Genomic DNA, 20157 nt, shown 5'->3' on the forward strand with positions numbered 1-20157 from the left:
GGTCGCGAAGTCCATGGGGACACGACTGTGCGACTTCTCTTTCACTTTTCACTTTCATGCATTGAGAAGGAAATGGCAACCCCCTCCAGTGTCTTGCCTGGAGAATCCCAGCGACGGGGGATCCTGGTGGTCTGCCGTCTATGAGGTCGCACAGACGGACACGACTGAAGCGACTTAGCAGCAGCAGCAGCAGCTCTGAGGGAAGACAGGGCCCTGGAACTTCCCAACCTGATGAATGGCCTCTGTTTGCAGCTTTGAGATTCATTTGACTTGATGGTGTGTGGATTCCACTCCCAGTTAATCTCAGTGTGAAATCACTTATCCCATTAATAAACAACATTTCAGATGAAAAAAGCCTGAGTATTATAGCAGGCTGAGGATATAATTAAGTTGTTCCCCAGGAACTGTGGGGAAAAGGATATATTTAGCTGTTTGCACAGACTGGGGATCAGGATACTCTGCCGATGACATATCATCTCAAGGAAATTTGTCCAACGGCTCAAGAAGGAAACCCAGTGCCTTCTTCTGAGGCTCATTCTAGGGCCTCCTGGATTATTTCTGTCTCAATAGCCTGTTACCACATTCTGAAGATAGGCACAGGATTGGGCGTTTTGGAAAGGCATTTGCCTGACATAACTCTTCTGTTAATTTCTTTGCAGAAAACCAGAATGGTCACGATGACCTGAAAGGAGCAGCGGTTGTGGCCCCGAGGTAATTTTGAATATCTGTGGGCTCCTGTACAGTGATAACCTCTGCAGACCTCTGATCCGGGGAAAGACAGAAAGTGCTGAATGTATTGTGTCGTCAGTTTTGCCCACCACTATTATTCTTTTTCATAATGTTCTCTGCTTTCACTGTGGTACTTATATTGTTTCCAATTTCTTATTTACTGGTCAAGTTTCAAACCCAAGTCAGTCGACCCAGGTGAACTAAGTCAGAGTGATTTTTTTGCACTCAATTTTTCTATCAGGTGTGGTTTCTAGAGTGAGATGCATATCTGCTATATGTTTGGTGTTAGCATGCTGGCATGTGTGGCATAGTAATGTCAATGCCATGTAAGTGGAAGTGTGAAAGCCACTACTCCGTGTCCCTGTATGTGAGGCGTGACTGTACCATCACAGAGAAATCTGTCTGTTCATCAGCCTGTTATTTGGTCAGACCACTGAGCACCTACTGCTTTTTCCCTCTTCTGCCCCTGTGAAACCACGCTGTGTCTCACACACAAAACAGAGTTTTCTCCCTGTCATGGATCAGACCCTTGGCTTCACCACTCAAACATTCCATCAAAACCAGATAGGACTGTACAGTTTCTGATAAGTCTTGGCTTAATCTTTTGCCGTCCCTCCCCACCAGGTTCAACAGACAGCTGCCACAGATGATAGAGAATGGAGTCCCACAGGACTCTCTAGATGAACACTACCTGACTTACTCAGTTCTTCCTGACCTGTCAGACTCCTTCTGGCCTTATCGGAGCAATGCCATCTTCTCACCTGAGGACGTGGATGTGTCTTATGCTCGAGATGTAACCAGTGAGTATTTTCTTGTGATAGAACTCCACCTATATGCCCAGGTAGACTCTGTACGCTTCGTACTCCCCACCTCTGGGGTGCTGAGGTTTGTCATCCCTGTTGGAAGCGCTGTAGACAGTGATTTGGATGAGACTCTGTGGTAGAGTTTTAAGTACAGACATCAGGTGGGTCAGGGAGCTCTCATTCATTTTTTGGCTCCGGGCTCGTCTCTGTCACCCTGACCCCAGTATCAGGCATTTGACACAAAGCACTTGTGACAACTGTCAACCACCTCAGCTGGAAATCCACAGGAGGTGTCTGTCAGAACTCGTTTGGAGCCAGTGTGTTGTTCCCTGCAATGAGTTAAATTTTTGTCAATGTTCGTGGCCTCTCCAGAAGTGATGACAGACTTGCCTCTTTATAAGGAGAGGTGATTTCCATCATGTGTTTTACTGCGCTCAGCCCCAGTCTCCCTTTTCTCGATGTTGGCAGGTCTTAGCTAAGATGGTATCTGACCCCAAGACAGACACAACTGTCCCATTGCCTTGCTTGGATGTTTCCATGAAGTAAGGCTGGGCTCTGGCAGTTCCTCCAGCTTCAAATGCTCATGGTTTCTGTGTAGCACCAAAGATTCTTTTTGATTTGAAGGTTAACAGATTTCACTGGGCTTCCCTGGTGGCTCAGATGGTAAAGAATCTGCCCGCAATGCAGGAGACCCAGGTTCAATCCCTGTATCATGAAGATCCTCTGGACAAGAGAATGGCACCCACTCTAGTATTCTTGGGTGGAGAATTCAATGGACAGAGAGGAGCCTGGTGGGCTATAGTCCATGCGGTCACAAAGAGACCGCCACTACTGAGCGGCTAACGCTTTCACAATTCACCCATCACTCTAGTCTCAAGTATAAATTCCTCTAAACCATCAACAACCACATAATCTGATGGGACCAAGCAGCACTATAGAAATAATTCTAGAAAATAACTCGGCTCATTTTCTAGCATCTCTGTGGAAAATACATTTTTAAGTGCTTCTACAGACTCAGAACAAAGGCTGTTGGGAGAGATACCAGATCAAGCAGCAAATTTCCTCGATGGGTCTGGAAGCAGTCCAGCCTAATTCTCATACGACTTAAGTGTCCTAGAATATCTTTGCTAAAGAATTATGTTCTTACAATTAGAATATTAAGGTCCCTGTTGTATATGTGTTTCCTGAGTAGATATGTGTGAGATCTGATTTGCTTCTTATGACCTGCTGTCTCTGAATTTCCTACTAGACAATGAAAACGATCACAAGCAAATGAGTGGACAAGAGCTCTCATTTCCCAGGTAATTTGAAAATCTGTGGGCTGTGAATGTCAGTGGTGACAGCAGGAGACCTCAGATCCAGAGAAAAATAGAAAGTACTCTATGTAACTCTTTCATCTATTCATTCAACAGCAATTATCTCTTTAATAGTGTTGTCTATTTATGTTTCACAAGTTTGTGCGTTTCAGTTTTTGAATCCTTCAAGTTTAGTAATGTACAGTGGGTTGACCCTGGTCAAATAACTAAACCTTGGAGTTGCTGTATTCGTGTGTTTTCTCCTGAGTGGTTAAAGTAGGGTGAGAGCCTATGGGTCTTCCACTGGTTTGGCATCAGCATGTTGGTAAATATTGGATTTCAAGGGAGGAAAAGAGAACGATATTCATATTACAACAAAATGTTGAAACAAATTGTTCTTGAAGACAGAATATCTATTCTATACCTCCTTTTTCTCCAACTCTGAAAAACTGATTTTGAAGCTATATTTGTGCCAATAAAAAATTTTAAATTGAATGGCATACAGTCCAAACTCAAGCACTTCTTTAACTTCTTAAAAGCTGTGTTCACTTGGACTCAGGATATCCAGATCAATACAATCTGTGCAGAAAAAAACTTTGAACCACTGTCCCTGTCTTCCGGGTGTGCTGGCGGTGGTGACGTTAGCATGTAGGGAAAATTCCATCTCCTCCTTCAACCGCTGGTTGTGTGCCCAGTGCCCAGAGAACCTGCTGTCTCTCTCCCACCCCATGGCACCCACACTCCACTCCACATCAGGAGGAGTTACTTCCCTCCTTAAGGGGACTGCCCTTTTGCTTTCTGTGAGCAAACTCAATGCCTGTCATGAAAACCAGCCAGATAGCTTGGGGTCGAATCCTCTTAATTTTCTGTCATCCCTTCTCCATCTGACACAGCGTGAACTTGCTGGATGTTGAAAAGAAGGTGGTGTTCCAGCAATCCCAAGATGAATGTGTTTCAGTACCTTCCACCCTCCAGGAAGGTTCTGCCTGCAACCAGCCTTCCAGTGATGGAAAATTTGCATTTGATGAAGAGAATGGGGAGTCTGCCATGGATGGAGCCTGTGGTTGCTCTCATGCTGAAGAGGATGAAATTCCGACTGGTCTCCCAGGTAGTCTTCGATATATCTGTTAGTCTACACTTGGAGAATGATCCCGTTTGATAGACCCTGCATTTAAAATGAGACATTCTACGAATGAGCTTTTCTAAGTTCCCTGTCATGGTTGTCCCTCGGGTAAACCACTCTACCCAAGGTGGTCCAGCCAGACTCACATGAACCTTAGCAATTGTGGCACAGGAGGTACAAAGGCTTCCTAATTTAGAATGAACCTCTTATCTCACAGGAAATGCTTTAATTGTCATTTCTGGGTAATGTCCCTGAGTTCCTACACCTGTCCAAGGCTTTTTGCAGTCTTGTTTATTTCCTTGGAGATGTCACAACTTTCGTTCACGTCTATCAATCCATAGCCTCTCTCTTTTCCTTTGACTTATCTTGTTCGAAGTTTCTGATAGCAGAAGGTAATGCGCACTGTCATTTTTTGGTATGTTTCTCTGAGGTAACGGAAAAGGCAATGGGAACCCACTCCAGTACTCTTGCCTGGAAAATCCCATGGATGGAGTAGCCTGGTAGGCTCCATGGGGTCGCGAAGTCCATGGGGACACGACTGTGCGACTTCACTTTCACTTTTCACTTTCATGCATTGAGAAGGAAATGGCAACCCCCTCCAGTGTCTTGCCTGGAGAATCCCAGCGACGGGGGATCCTGGTGGTCTGCCGTCTATGAGGTCGCACAGACGGACACGACTGAAGCGACTTAGCAGCAGCAGCAGCAGCTCTGAGGGAAGACAGGGCCCTGGAACTTCCCAACCTGATGAATGGCCTCTGTTTGCAGCTTTGAGATTCATTTGACTTGATGGTGTGTGGATTCCACTCCCATTTAATCTCAGTGTGAAATCACTTATCCCATTAATAAACAACATTTCAGATGAAAAAAGCCTGAGTATTATAGCAGGCTGAGGATATAATTAAGTTGTTCCCCAGGAACTGTGGGGAAAAGGATATATTTAGCTGTTTGCACAGACTGGGGATCAGGATACTCTGCTGATGACATATCATCTCAAGGAAATTTGTCCAATGGCTCAAGAAGGAAACCCAGTGCCTTCTTCTGAGGCTCATTCTAGGGCCTCCTGGATTATTTCTGTCTCAATAGCCTGTTACCACATGCTGAAGATAGGCACAGGATTGGGCGTTTTGGAAAGGCATTTGCCTGACATAACTCTTCTGTTAATTTCTTTGCAGAAAACCAGAATGGTCACGATGACCTGAAAGGAGCAGCGGTTGTGGCCCCGAGGTAATTTTGAATATCTGTGGGCTCCTGTACAGTGATAACCTCTGCAGACCTCTGATCCGGGGAAAGACAGAAAGTGCTGAATGTATTGTGTCGTCAGTTTTGCCCACCACTATTATTCTTTTTCATAATGTTCTCTGCTTTCACTGTGGTACTTGTATTGTTTCCAATTTCTTATTTACTGGTCAAGTTTCAACCCCAAGTCAGTCGACCCAGGTGAACTAAGTCAGAGTGATTTTTTTGCACTCAATTTTTCTATCAGGTGTGGTTTCTAGAGTGAGATGCATATCTGCTATATGTTTGGTGTTAGCATGCTGGCATGTGTGTCATAGTAATGTCAATGCCATGTAAGTGGAAGTGTGAAAGCCACTACTCCGTGTCCCTGTATGTGAGGCGTGACTGTACCATCACAGAGAAATCTGTCTGTTCATCAGCCTGTTATTTGGTCAGACCACTGAGCACCTACTGCTTTTTCTCTCTTCTGCCCCTGTAAAACCACGCTGTGTCTCACACACAAAACAGAGTTTTCTCCCTGTCATGGATCAGACCCTTGGCTTCACCACTCAAACATTCCATCAAAACCAGATAGGACTGTACAGTTTCTGATAAGTCTTGGCTTAATCTTTTGCCGTCCCTCCCCACCAGGTTCAACAGACAGCTGCCACAGATGATAGAGAATGGAGTCCCACAGGACTCTCTAGATGAACACTACCTGACTTACTCGGTTCTTCCTGACCTGTCAGACTCCTTCTGGCCTTATCGGAGCAATGCCATCTTCTCACCTGAGGACGTGGATGTGTCTTATGCTCGGGATGTAACCAGTGAGTATTTTCTTGTGATAGAACTCCACCTATATGCCCAGGTAGACTCTGTACGCTTCGTACTCCCCACCTCTGGGGTGCTGAGGTTTGTCATCCCTGTTGGAAGCGCTGTAGACAGTGATTTGGATGAGACTCTGTGGTAGAGTTTTAAGTACAGACATCAGGTGGGTCTGGGAGCTATGCTGTCTTCTTCATTCAGGTGGAGCCTACGGGTCCGGCCCCAAGTTAGGTCATGGACTCAAGGCTGGTGTGACACGCTCACTCACTTGTATGTGTGCAGGTGTCCGGAGATGACTGTTTTTTCCTGACTCCAATGCAATGTCTCTTCTTGCCCACAATGCTCCCATCTCCATACCCAAGTGTCCCTGGAATTTCTGTGCCTTTCCAGAGGCGCTAACAGCCTTAATGATTTGTTGCTTCCCTGGTGTCACTGCTGTCATCCCCGGTGTCTGTCTCCTCTAAATTGCTAGTCTTAGCAAACCAAGCATCTGGACCCCAGGATGCAAAGAGCCCTCCCATCACCTTGCTTGTAGGTTTCTGCAAAGCACGGCATAGCCCTGGCATATTCCCACCCCATGAATGACTGAAGGTTCCGTGTAACAACTAGGATTCATGTGATTCTAGGTTTTGTTCATTCCACTCATCGTTCTGCTAAAGTAGTCAGCTTATGATGAGAAAGGCCTGAGTATGACAATATTCTGCTCGATTGCTGTGGGCTATTCCCCAGACTCTGTGGGGAAGATGAATCTTGAACTTTTTACTCAGACTTGGAAGAGGATACTGTGGTGAGAATCTACCAGGGAAGGGAGATCTGGCCTGATGGCTCTGAAAAGCAAGCCAAGGAGAGTCTGAGAGATCCAACTGGAGGCATCTGGCATATCCTCCTTAAATAGCCTGTCATCGCAGTGCTGATATTGTCGTCCCCATGGCAGTATTGGACAGTGGATTATTAATTTACACAATGAGATCTGCTAAGTGTTTCTCAACTTGTCTGAATTTATCCACAGAAAATCTTGCTGATCTGGAGGACAAGGAAGATCAAGACATCATCTGTTCTAGGTAACTATGGAGAAACATGGGTCTGACATCAGTGGTGACATTTGGTCATCTCACATGCAGGGGAATCAGAAAGCGCTGAACATGCCTATTTCTTCCATTCAGACAACCACAAATTGTCCCTGGAACAAGGTTGTCTGTTTTCACCCTTCATGAATCCCTCTCAATGATAGTAACTTGCAATCAGTTGAAGCAGGGCTACTGATCAGCCACAGGATTTCTTGGACTCCTCTGTTCTCTCCTTCTTATGAAAACCAGCATGCGATACTTATCTGCCTCTGTCTTTAGTGTTATGACCTTGGCAGGTATTTCATGGCAAGGTAGTATCTAGGAAAAAAAAATTCATGTCACATTGCAGTATTAAAAATACTGGTCTTGGAGACAAGATTTCCAGGAGTCCATTATGATGCCAGAGCTGGTATTCATTTGGATGCAGCATGTAAATTTCAACAAAACTTATGGTGTATTTGAAGTCACCTTTATGTTCTGAGGACGTGTGTGACATGACTGTGTGTCCTGGGGTGGCTCATTTTCCTCCTGAGCTCATTTCTTCTCTGTGCTCAGAGCATCTCATGCTCACTCTCCCTCACTCTCTCTCCCTTTCCCTTTGCAAGCGCCTTCAGACCCCAGATGGGAGTTGTGGGTGGGGGGGATTGTTATACCTCCTTTAAGGGGACTCCCCATTTGTTTTCTGCAACCTCTCCCTTAACCCTCCCACCAAAACCAGCTGTGGCTCTAGGTTGACTAATCCCTCTTGTTTAACCATCTGCTCTCCCAACCCCTCAAATCTCAGTATGGATCAGCTCGTGGTAGAAGAGAATGAAGTCCAGCCGGACTCACTGGATGAATGTTATCTGGCTGCTTCTAGTGGCCATCATCTGACAGGTTCCTGTCATCCTTATAGAAGTGCCTCCTTCCCAACAGAGACAAGAGAAGATTTCTTGGATCTAGGTGTAAACGGTGAGTACTCCCAGACAGGTTCCTAGGCTCAGGTTGATTAGAACTGTGTTCTCAGTTTCAATTTTTAAAAGGCATCTCGAGCCTTTGCATTCTTCTTGCCCCAGGCTGCCCTCTGTCACCTGAACTTATCTCATCAGCACAGGCTTCTGGTATCACGTCAGACCAGAGAGGGCAAGTGGAGGGATCAGGGCAGAATCTCAGCTACCACTGTCTCACCTGCAGGAATTTGTGTAACAGAGCTCTTTTGATCAAGATAAGAATCCTTGTAGTCATGACATTTTGTTGCGAATTTTATTTCTTGAAGTTTCTGGCAAGTTCTCTGGCTTTTCATTCATGATTGCAATCTGCTCCATATTTGTAGCATGTTCTATTGTTCCCCAGCTCTAGATTCTTACCCCTGGGCTGCCAACCTCCCTCTGAAGCATTTAGATACTAGCTCCTGAACATCAAATCTGCCTATGCCCTGTCATTTCCATGAAGCCAAGTATCTGTCTCTGTTGTTCCATCCTCTAGAGACACCCTTGTGTTTCATCCTTTGTGCAGCCAAAAGGAGTCTTCCACGTGCGGGTTATAGTTTCAATGTTTTATGCAATCTCAGTGGCATAACCGCATGGAAACTATCCATAACCTGTGTATCTGATAGGGGTATTGAGCTAATTTATGAGCCAGGTCCCCTTGGGTAGCAGTTCGTAGGGTATGGAAATGAAAACCTAGTATGAAATCCTTCTTGAGCTATTTTTTGACTTTTTCTTTAGGAGAAGTATTTTTATTGTTAGGACTTTGATTCATAAGATCATCTTGATTTCTTATTTCTCATTCTTCCCTGAGGAGCAGAGAAGCAAAGGCTTTCTCAGGATCACAGTAGTTCGCAAACCCGAAAGGGAACACACAGTTATTGTGCCCCTGTTGCCTGCCATGCTCCTTACTAAGTGAGCTCCAAGCGCACTACACCCCATTCAGCCCTCCCAGGCACCCTCTCAGGTGCCTGTGGTGTCTCATAGCGGAGCCGAGGGCGCTGAGGATCAGCAAGGTCCCTTCACTTGCCCCAGACTCCTGGCCACTGGCGGGTGGGACACTGACCTCTCCTGGGCCTGACTCCCTGGCTCAGGCTGTGTCCTCTCCTCTCAGTAGTTGGACCATCCGTGACTAAGAGAGGATGTTGCTCACCTTTTCCTCTTTGCCCCGACCAAATGATTTGCAGCTATGTTAATCTTCAACATCAAGTTGCCAGAGGGCTGCAGAGAACCCCTGTGGTCCCTCACTCAGACCTGCCAGCTCCCTATCCCTCTGTGCACTCTGTCCTGAGAGCAGAGCCAGCGGCTCCTCCAGCCCCTCCAGGTGGAGCCACAGCTCCACGGGGCTCTCTGGAGAATCAGCCAGGGTGAGAGTCCACACCTGTCCCCACCTCCTGCCCCCAGGTCACCTGCTGTCACGATGGGTCCAGGGACACCTTGAATTTGGCTGTGCTGAAGCCATTAAAAAACTGTGGAGCTCTATCTCAGAAACACTGACAGCCGGGTGTGGGTTCCTGTGAAGGGGATGAGTGAGGCTCAGACATGTGTCTCAGAAGTGAGATGTCAGTGATACGGCCCAGTCCTGCGAGTCCATTGTACACAGTGGGCCGGGAAAGGCCAAATCCCCACAGATGGATTGAGATGGATGAATGGAATATCTAAACTATACAGGGATCCATCCTGTGTCTTGAGTTTCATGATAACCTGAGTCCAGTGTGGATAGCTGTTATGCAGCCATGTGGGTACAAGTAGTCAGGTCTACCCCATCCTCTCTGTACAAGGAGAAACCCTGCAGAAACAACACAAACACCTGATTTTTAAATTACAACTTGATCTTCTATTGGAGGACTTTCCCCACACTAGCAATATTGGGCAGAATTGTTGATGTTGGATAAAATGTTCGGTTATTTTATATTCTGTCAGTGGAAAGAATACTCAAAGCATAGGTCTAATAAAACCCATTCTCAAGAAAAGACAAAGAAAATTAGATGATGAAGTTACACAACGATAATTAAAAACAATCCTAGACATTGATTCAAAATAACATTGGAGAATGAGGGGATATGTAGTTTTGACAGTTCTTTCAAACACCAAATTTTATACGAGGATTTACCCTTTACCCAATATGAATTATCCTAAAATCTGATCAAGTGTCCTAAAATAGGAGGATGAATGATTAATGAACTTGGCCTGATGGAAATATGAAGGGCACACCAGACTGAGAGAAGTGCTTTTGGAAAAAGCCCCGGAAGCTCGCAGAGGCTCCTGGTGCAGGGCTGGGGTCAGAAAGGGGCCAGCCTGAGTCCTGGGAGGATTTGCAGAGGGAGTTGTGGGCAGTGATGTTGCAGAAGAAAGAGGGACTAGAAGACAGGAGCACTGGAAAGGCGAGTGAGGAGGTTAGATCTGTGGAGCAGAGAAGGGAGGATGAATTTCCATCAACTGAGGAACATGTGATAAAACAGGATTGGGGGGTGATAAGACAGGTGACCTTTGAGAGCGTGGAGAGGACTGAATCAGAGAAAACAGTTAGAAGGAGGTTGGATGAATCTTTGAGGAGAGTCAGGCACAGATGCTGTCTGGAAGACTAAGAGATATGAGATCCATGAGAGACAGTTAAACAAACCTTGTTGAGGGTGCAGATGCATCAGCAGGAGGTGAGAGGAGAGCCCCACAGCAATGTAGAGCAGGCCCTGGCGGCTGTGACCTCACATGAGCCTGACCTGGACCTGAGGAGGGTACTTGATATCTTTGGTTAGCCCACGTTCTGAGACTATGTCCTCATTTCACAGTAGAAATAGAAACAGATTTCATTAGGAGCACTGTCCAGGCACCAGTGGAGGAACATGTATTGAAGGAGTATACATTGTGTCTCTCTCTAAAGAGACACAGGCGTGTTTCCAAGAGGGTCTCAGACCTCTTCTCCACTAGTCCTAGCTGCTAATACCATGCACCCCCCAGTCTGCTCCATGTGGAATAGATTTTCTTCTATATATACATGTATGGTTGAGTGAAAGCATAGGCAAAAATTTCAAGCAAGGAAGTTCAAAAGGGTCTGGCGTGTACTCGTATCTTTCAGCTCAAATTCTAGTAGTACCTGAAGCCTTCAGGCCATATGTCTCTCCCTGTTCTTTTATTCCTGTGGGCAGATATCAACAACTCTTTCTCCCCCCATGCCTAGAGGCTTGTCTAGATCCTTTTCTCTAGGTTACAAGACTGAGGCTAAGAACAGAATACGAGGCTTGACCTCCTGTGTCACCCAAACCCTCTAGACTCAAGTGTCTGATTTCTCATTTCAAGAAATTGCAGCCTGGCACCTGCCTTCTCACCACCCCAGTCACAGCCAGAAATATGGCATCTTCTTCACATCGATGTCTGCCTTTGTTGTCTGGGTTTCTGGGTGGTTTCACTCATGGGCAAGGACGGTAGAAATGGGTGTCCAGAGAGGACTTAGCAAGGAAAAGCTTCCACTGGTCCTGAACCCTCCTTTCTTTTCAGGTGACCCCTGGGTGGACTGTCACCAGGGGCCTGTGAGTTTCCCAGGGTCAGAGGTGCAAACTCCACAAGCACAGCTTCAGGAAAGCACCCACGTGACCAATTGTCTGCAGCGGCAGCTGGACCAGCACTTTGACTGTGGTGACAGCAAAGCCATGCTTGGTCTTTCTTCCACCACCCAGGGCTTTCCCACCAACCCTGATTCTGGAAACCAAGGACCACTCTTTCTGGGTAAGAAAGAAAAGGGGATTCGAAAGCTCTGGTCCATGTACTGGTCCTCACACAGCTGTGGGTGAAGGAGGCAGAGGGCCTCTCCCATGCCCGCTGTCGGCCCAGTTGAAACCTGTGACCCTCTACCAGAATGAGGTGAGCAAGAACCTGGGCCTCAGGAGCAGCTCAGCCTCAGGCCCTGGTTCTGCATATTCCTGCTTGTTTAACTGAGCCACGTTGTTTATCTTCCTAGGTATTTACCTCTCTCGTCCCTCATCTGAACACTTGAAAAATTCTCTCCTTTGCATGATTGTTGGGAATTGTAAACAACATAATGTCCAGAGTGTCTGATTCACTAAAATTTGTTTGATAACCACTATGAATATAGAATATCTAAGCGTTGTGTCTTTCTGGTGCTTTAACACTTACAAAATCATTGCACAATGGTTGTTTCCTCTATGGTAGCATAGGCTTTATGGTCTACCCTTTCTCTAGACCCCATCTTCCCTTGCTTTCTCAGAAAGGTAGCTTGGCAATGTTTTCCTCTTCGTTCAACATGTGTCATCAAGGCGATTTACTCCTGTTGGGTGCTCTCAGTAACAGTGTATTAGCAACATTCAGTAGGAGTGTAAACACTGGCCCTGCAACTCAGTCCCATGTTTGCTTTTCATATCCAATTGATTTTCCTCATTGTACCTTCATTTTAAAATAAAGGGCTACCCTCATTTCTGAAGTGCACCCACCTGTCCCTTTTACGATACTCCATTTAAGTCCTTCTCTCCACTCATCTCCATGTCCGTCTCCTAGTTTTCCTCTCCTCTGGGTCCACATCTGTTCAAATTTCCTTAAAAGAGCTTTCAGACCCTCACATCCATTTCATCTGGGACGTATTCATCCTTACCCTCCATTGCTCTCCACATCGTCCCCTGGACCCTGACTCGACCTGGTGCTCATCCCTCAGGCTGTGGCCTCATCTGAGGAATAAGGAGAGACCCATGTCCTCAGGTAGAGGTGAGATAAGAAGGAGATGCCTTGTGGCAGCATGGAGAGTCTCAAGGAAAGTGCCCAGGGAGGGCCGGGATGCAGAGCCTGACAAGAGCCACTAGGTCTTGCGGTGTTTCTTGTCTTCTCTTCCCTCTCGTGTCTCCTTTTCTTGTGCTTGGCCTCCCACATTCTCAGCCAAGACTGAACCTCACTGGCTCGGTCACTCTGTTTCCTGCTCACCTCCCACGGAGTCCTGAGCATAAACCCAGGCTTCACAGCAGATTTTGCAGCAAAGGGTAGTTTTAATGCCCTTTACTTTCACACCCCTCCACACTGTGGCTCCCACCCACTGCTCATATCTCCTAGTTCCTGTCACCAAACAGAGCTTCTTGCTCCTTCTTCTTATTTTTCTATTTTGTTTTCCAAGTTCAACTTATCAGGAAGCCAATAGAATGACCCATTCAATAGCTCCAATCCTTCACTCATTTATTCCATCACAAACACACTCACTTGTGAGTCTTCTTCCATTTTTATCATATCGTCTATGTCTTATTTAAATTATATATACATATCATATGTAGTGTGTTTACATATATATGAAGTCTATATTCATGCACATTAAAAATCCTTCCAATTTACACTTCCCCACTTCTTTTCTCTCATGAGGTTTTCCTTCAATTTTGACTTTGCTTCATCTCTTCCCAGCCAACAGTACAAACTGCATCCTGTAGGAGTTTCTTGCCTTTGTCTTTTCTACCTAGGAATTTCTGTTGTCATCCGTTTTATTCTTCTTGGCTCATTTTTGGCATCCGGAAGCATGTTTGCCCTGTGGCACACTTAACAATCCTGGGTAGTATAAGGAAGATCAGCAAAAAAGAAAATATAAAACTATCCCCATTGTCTTCACCTACCCATGGGCTTTCAGATGGCCTTTCTTGTTCCTGGACACTTTCTGTACCTGATGTCCTCCTTGGGTGAAGGAGTAAGTCTTCGTAAATCATGATTAACAATGGATCCTGTTGGTTGTGGTTTTATCTTCAGAGCTGGATGCTTCCATCAGAATGAAGAACCCTCCCAAGCTGGAAGGTGAGGGCGCCGCAGCAGGCGCACACGTGCATCCAGTGTGCAGCAAGATGAAGTGCTTAAGTGTCCTGAAGGAGAAGATTATCAAAAGAAAACTGCTGTTTGGCAAGTGGAGACTGGCATGCAGATTCCCTGGCCTTCAAGCTTAGGGAACAATGGTAATTCCATGTACTTCTACCTTATGCTCATTATCTGTTGTGGCTAAATCTCCCACTAATTGTTCTCTTCCTCATTTGTTCACTCAACAGCTGACACTACCTCTGTGTGGTCTTTCCTCTCTTTTCCATGGGGGCTGCCACCCTGCAGTGCCCTTCCATCTCAATCTCCTCTTTCCACTCGGACCTCTACTGTTTTCCCACTGCTGCCATCCTCATATTCCCTCTGACCTTTCCTATTAGCCACAAGGAAGCCCAGATCCGTGGTCCTCCTCATCAGAATAGCAGCATTTAAGCCACTGAAAACATTGGCCTTAAATCACACACATTCTTGGTTTCTTCACCTTACTTTCCCTGCCCCTGCCTCCAAGTCCACTGCCTCTTTCTTTCAGGATCGTGTCTTAAGGAATCACTCGCATGTGAGTTGGCTTCTGGAGGAAAGTAGCTAGGACAGCCCTTAACCCTCAGCTTTTGCACCTGAATAAGAAACACTGGAACTGAAGGAAAAGGCCTTCATTACTAAAATAAGATAAGACCCTGGGTCATAGGTAGGAGTGCTGCACTCACCTGAGTCATGACTCCCCACAGCCTCTGATAGGCAGAACTTTGCTAATGTGCAGGGGACTTGCAGGAACTCCCTGGAGCTGGCATTAGGTGGAGGACAGTAAATGGCTCCCTAAAGGGACTTTGGGGGAAAGGAGATACAGAAGCCAGGTTTTCAAAATACATAGGGCATGAGATGGACAGGTATTCAGACCTCTCCAGTTTACTCACATGATTCCTTCTCCATATTAGTAAAAGCCCAGAAAAATGAGCTGAGTTGAAATCTGAGGCCAGGGAATGTAGGACAGCATTGTACTGAATTAACTTTGGGCCACGTTTATGAAGACCCAGGGAGATACATGCGAATAAAGATAATCATTGCTTCAGACAATGCAATTGAGAAAGCCAGTTATTTATATGCGAGTAACAGAGAAAGACCAAAACATCTTTAGGGCCAGTGGAGAGAAGTCCATGTTGGATTAGAAGGAGAAAATAAAAAGACTGGTGTGAAATAGTGTAGGTGGTCTAGTGTGTAGTTCTAAATCATGCTGTTGTAAAATGAAAACGGGTTGAGTTTTGAGGTAACAAGGATGCCTACACCCAATCCATTGAAATTCTGATTTTAAAGTTCTGGGGATGAGCTTTGGATATCAAAGCTCTGCTAATATGCCTCAAGGATTAGAAGGACTGTGGATCTGATAGGATACAAGGAACCAATATGGCAGTGGCCTATGAGTGGCTGCTTCCTCAAAAAGCTGAATAGTAACAAGTAAGGGAATTTGCATTTTTCTCTCAACAGAACTGTTTTGTAGAGCCTGGAGAAGAGAAAAGAGAAAAAAAGAGATGTAGATAGTTAAGTTAGATATATAATCTCTCTGTTTGGATTCAAGTTTCTCACAATTTTTATAGTAAAAGATACAATAAAACAAAGAAAAAAACATTACATAGACCCCAAAGTATAAAATCAACCCCCACCTTGCCACAAGAATAAAATTTAGTGTTTCCTTTTCTACTGTTAAAATGCCACATGCAGTTAGCTATTCACTAAACTTGTTTCACAGACTACTAACTGGCTCAGAACAGCAGATTCGACAAGTTATTTTTCATGGAATCTATTCTTTATGCAAAAGCCCCGTAATGAATATTAGGCCTTATCCTGCTATATTGATCCTTTGACATGCCCTTCTGTCAGTTCAGTTAAGTTGCTCAGTTCTGTCCAAATCTTTGCCACCCCATGGACTGCAGCATGCCAGGCTTCACTGTTCATCACCAACACCCAGAACTTGCTCACATTCGTGTCCATGGAGTCGATGATGCCATCCAACCATCTCTTCCTCTCTTGTCCCGTTCTCCTCCTGCCTTCAGTCTTTCCCAGCATCAGGGTCTTTTCTAAGGAGTCAACTCTTCACATCAGGTGGCCAAAGTATTGAAGCTTCGGCATCCGCATCAGTCCTTCCAATGAATATTCAGGACTGATCTCCTTTAGGATGGACTGGTTGGATCTGCTTACAGTCCAAGGGACTCTCAAGAGTCTTCTCCAACACCATAGTTGAAAAGCATTAATTCTTCAGCACTCAGCTTTCTTTATGGTCCAACTCTCGTATCCATACATGACTACTGGAAAAACCGTAGCTTTGGCTAGATGGACCTTTGTTGGCAAAGTCATGTCTCTGCTTTTTAATATGCTGTCTCAGTTTCTCATAACTTTTCTACCAAGGAGTAAGCGTCTTTTAATTTCGTGGCTGCAGTCACCATCTGCCGTGATTTTGGAGCCCAAGAAAATTACATCTGTCTCTGTTTCCATTGTTTCCCCATGTCTTTGCCATGAAGTGATGGGACCAGATGCCATGATCTTCTTTTTCTTGAATGCATAGTTTTAAGCCACCCTTTTCACTCTTCACTCACTTTCATCAAGAGGCTCTGTAGTTCCTCTTCGCTCTCTGCTAAAAGGGTGGTGTCATCTGCATATCTCAGGTTATTGATATTTCTCGCGGCAGTCTTGATTCCAGCTGTGCTTCATCCAGCCCAGCATTTCGCATGGTGCACTCTGGGTATAAGTTAAATAATCAAGGTGACAATATACAGCCTTGACATACTCCTTTCTCAGTTTGGAATCAGTCCATGTTCCATGTCCCGTTCTAGTGATGCTTCTTGACCTGCATACGGGTTTCTCAGGAGGCAGGTAACGTGGTCTGGTATTCTCATCTCTTTACGAATTTTCCATAGTTTGTTGTGATCCACACAGTCAAAGGCTTTGGCCTAGTCGATAAAGCAGAAGTAGATGTTTTCCTGGATGTTTTTCTATACACCAGCATAAAATACTAGTAGAGACTCTTTCTTTGAGAAAAGTTTGAGGAAAAGTTGATGAGAATTTAGGATAACTAAACTGAACCCTCTTTCACTTCAGAGTTTTATTTGTGTAGATGTCAAGGATATTCCTAGAAATGCCTTAAGGAAGATCCAGCATGAAATCACCTCCATAGCATTTTGGTGTCCATGGGATGCAAATGGGTTGAGACACAGTGACACTCCCTGCTCTCTTTTCGCTAATTTTATTTTGAGTTTCCCCTTTCCATTCATTCATTCCTCAGTCATTCCTTTCCATTCATTCCTCAGTCTCTTTGGAGCTGGATTTCCCTGGAAAGCCTTATTCCTGCCCAGGAGGATGACCAAACAGCCTCTATTAACTGTTGACTCCTCCAGATTGGAGCTTTTCCCCTTCTCCTCTCCCTTCCCGCAAATATATAGGAAGGGCCTGTGGCCTGGGTTGTCAGTAACAAGTCATGTGGTTTTGGATAGTCCTTAGACCCTTGAAAACCTAGCTCCTCCTCTGTAAATTATGAAACTGGACTTGGATACATTCTGAGGTCCCTATTGGTGCTCACATTCCAGGACTCTCCGGTAGCCTGCTTCTCCTCCTCAGAAGGCGGGGCTGCAGAGGTAAGAAGAGGGTGTCTTTCTCAATTGAGGATCCTCTGCTCCCATAGCAGTCTGTTTCTAATTGTGTTTGAGGGATGCTCAGCACATCCATCCCTGAACGTGTGGGAAAGCATACAGATGAAGGGGATTCAAGAGTGAAATGACCGTTGAGTATTGAGTGGTAGGGATCCAGATGAGGCTCTGAAGAAGCTCTGAGCTGAGATATCCCCAAGCACAGGTGGGGTGAGGACAAGGGTCCTTAGATGCTGCACCACAGGCTAGGTGAAAGTTTAGGGAGGTATTCCTTCGAAATCATGGACCTCACTTTCCTCTCCAGCCAGCCTGTGGCTCTCCCTTCAGCTCGTCCTGTCAACAGGAGCTCTGTCTGCCCCTGGCCCCAGTCACCATGTTGCCATCCCTCCAGGCTCAGCAGGATCTAACAAAGACTCACATTTCTTCTCTCTGTCTGTCTTTCACAGATACCAATTACGTTAGGAACTAAGAAAAGATATCGTCAATTTGAGAAACCACACTATAATATGTACCTTTTCCATTTGATGAAAAAAAAACTCAACCACAGCAACTCAATTTCAACCTCAGCAACGCCAGAGGGATCCTTTCCTGAGAACGAACGTCCCAACCAACGACCACTCTCCACACTCCAAGGGACAGAATTGATGGGAGTAATCCCAGTCATCAGCCTCCGCATGTAATCCTCAGTAAGGTGATCGATGCTTTGATGGACACACAGTTTGGAAAGACCTTAACTCTTGCTCTTCTAAATATTCATCCTCCACACACCAGCATGGGAACAATTAGAAGAAGACAACATATCAACCCGGTCATTCTTTGCCACCGGATGGACTGTGCTCAAAGCAGACAGCATTTACTATACATTGTTCTTGCTTCAAGTGTTTATCCTGTGTTTAATATTGAGGTAGATACCAGATAACTGCAGAATTTAGACTTTGAACCAGACAACTGGCCTGTCTTTTTTCAAACAGTCGATGTTTGCCCCAAAAAGACAACCACAAAAAGGAGATGAGATGTTGTAGGTTCCAAAGGACTAAAAAGATTGTGTTCCTGTATTTCTTTAGTCCTTTGGAACCTCAAACATCTCCTCACCTTTTTGTAGTTGTCCTTGATGGTCGTGACATTGACTTGTTTGCAGAGGATTGGTCAGTTGTCTACTCAAAGGTCTACCTTTTGCAGTTGTCTGATCATTTCCTCATGATTAAATTCAGGTAAACCCTGTTTGCCAAGAACACATCTAGCACATGCTGTGTGCTTCCTAGCGCAGCCTGTTTGGAGGTTAAGAGTGTCCACTTTACCTGTCTCCACGATTATTATTTTAACATTGAACACTGTTATGCAGAGGCTGATAAGATCTGTTCATTGAAAAGGCAGATTTTGTGTCTGTAATGAGTAATTTGATTAGTGGGCTTTTGAGAGTGTATGAATATCGTATTCTATGGTGCTCCTTCTGTAAAAAGTTTACCATCCTTTATTGGTCCCTGATGTGTGTCAATTTCATATCTGTGGTATAGCCAGCATTGTGCTATGGAAAAGACAATCCCTACCCCTAACATATTATTAAAAATATTTTTGAGTTTCAACTTAAGCTCATGCTTTTTTAAAATTCAGTGTTATAATCCATTATTTTCTTAAATGTATTCTTAATTGGAGGCTAACTGCTTTAGAATGTTGCGTTGGTTTCTGCCATACAACAATGGGAATCAAACATAAGTATAAATATGTCCCCTCCTTCTTGAACCTCCTTCCCACCCCTCTCCCATCCACAGTCCACTATTAACATGATTGATTTTATTCATATAAATACTCTTGTTTCTCATGTGCCGTGCTGTGCTTAGTTACTCAGTTGTGTGCGACTCTTTGCAACCCCACGGACTGTAGCCCGCCAGGTTCCTGTGTCTATGGGGATTCTCCAGGCAAGAATACTGGAGTGGGTTGCCATGCTCTACTTCAGGGGATCTTTCCAACCCAGGGATCGAACCCAGGTGTCCACCATTTCAGGCAGATTCCACCAGGAAAGCCCAAGACTACTGGAGTGGGTATCCTGTCCTTTCTCCAGGGAATCCTACAAAACCAGGAATCGATCCGGGGTCTCCTGAATCGCAGGCAGATTCTTTACCAGCTGAGCTACTACCAGGGAAGCCCCTCTGTTTCTCCCTATTCAGTTTTGTATCTTAAACACCTCTCGCATCTTTTAATCTATGTTTACCATTTGTAGTAGATTGTATCTTCTGTGTTTCTTTCTCTGTTATTTTATTTTATTTGTGTATGCATATTTGTTTGTGTCTGTGTGTTTTGCTTGGGATTTGGAAGGCCTGGTAGCTAGTTAGTGCACTAAAATTTCTGACACGTTAGTCCTTTAGTATTTTGTCTCATTTCTAATATTTAAAACATTTTAAATGTTATCTATCAACATCAACTTTTTACTACTGTGAAGATCAAGGACATTGTTCTGCTTTTTCCTTCTGTCTTACCCTTTATATACTGTATTTTTCCTAGCTTTTTTTTTTTTTAATGTGCTAATTGGTAGGATAGAGGTAGGAGCTGGAGGAGGGGCCCACTGGGTCCTTTCGACCCCCTGGTGGCACAAGATGGCTGTCCCACTCTGGGAGTACTAGCAGCCTCCCTGCAGAAGTTTGAGGGTGTACCTAGGCTGCGCCCAGGGCAGGGCCCACGACACAGTGGCTTAAATCTACAATCACATATATTCAGTGAT

General features: G+C 45.1%; 2 protein-coding genes across 2 annotated transcripts in view; both read left to right on the forward strand.

The window, feature by feature from the left end:
* The window catches only part of LOC145504747 (NBPF family member NBPF20-like), a 532650-nt gene that overhangs the window by 81757 nt on the left and 430736 nt on the right, over positions 1-20157 (forward strand). The window contains exons 24-29 of the mRNA XM_081486053.1: positions 660-711; positions 1354-1529; positions 2782-2833; positions 3721-3935; positions 5123-5174; positions 5817-5992. Of these exons, the coding sequence (XP_081342179.1) occupies positions 660-711; positions 1354-1529; positions 2782-2833; positions 3721-3935; positions 5123-5174; positions 5817-5992 (723 nt within the window). The remainder of the gene's footprint in view (positions 1-659; positions 712-1353; positions 1530-2781; positions 2834-3720; positions 3936-5122; positions 5175-5816; positions 5993-20157) is intronic.
* Positions 7762-19024, forward strand: LOC145504762 (NBPF family member NBPF4-like). The gene is made up of 4 exons (XM_081486081.1): positions 7762-8008; positions 11518-11745; positions 13750-13949; positions 17888-19024. Exons 1-3 carry the CDS (start codon positions 7843-7845, stop codon positions 13938-13940), a joined length of 585 nt encoding a protein of 194 aa, XP_081342207.1. The 5' UTR covers positions 7762-7842; the 3' UTR covers positions 13941-13949; positions 17888-19024.

Source organism: Giraffa tippelskirchi, chromosome 5 (assembly GCF_054371585.1).
Source record: "Giraffa tippelskirchi isolate mGirTip1 chromosome 5, T2T-mGirTip1v1.2.pri, whole genome shotgun sequence".
Taxonomy (NCBI): Eukaryota; Metazoa; Chordata; class Mammalia; order Artiodactyla; family Giraffidae; genus Giraffa; species Giraffa tippelskirchi.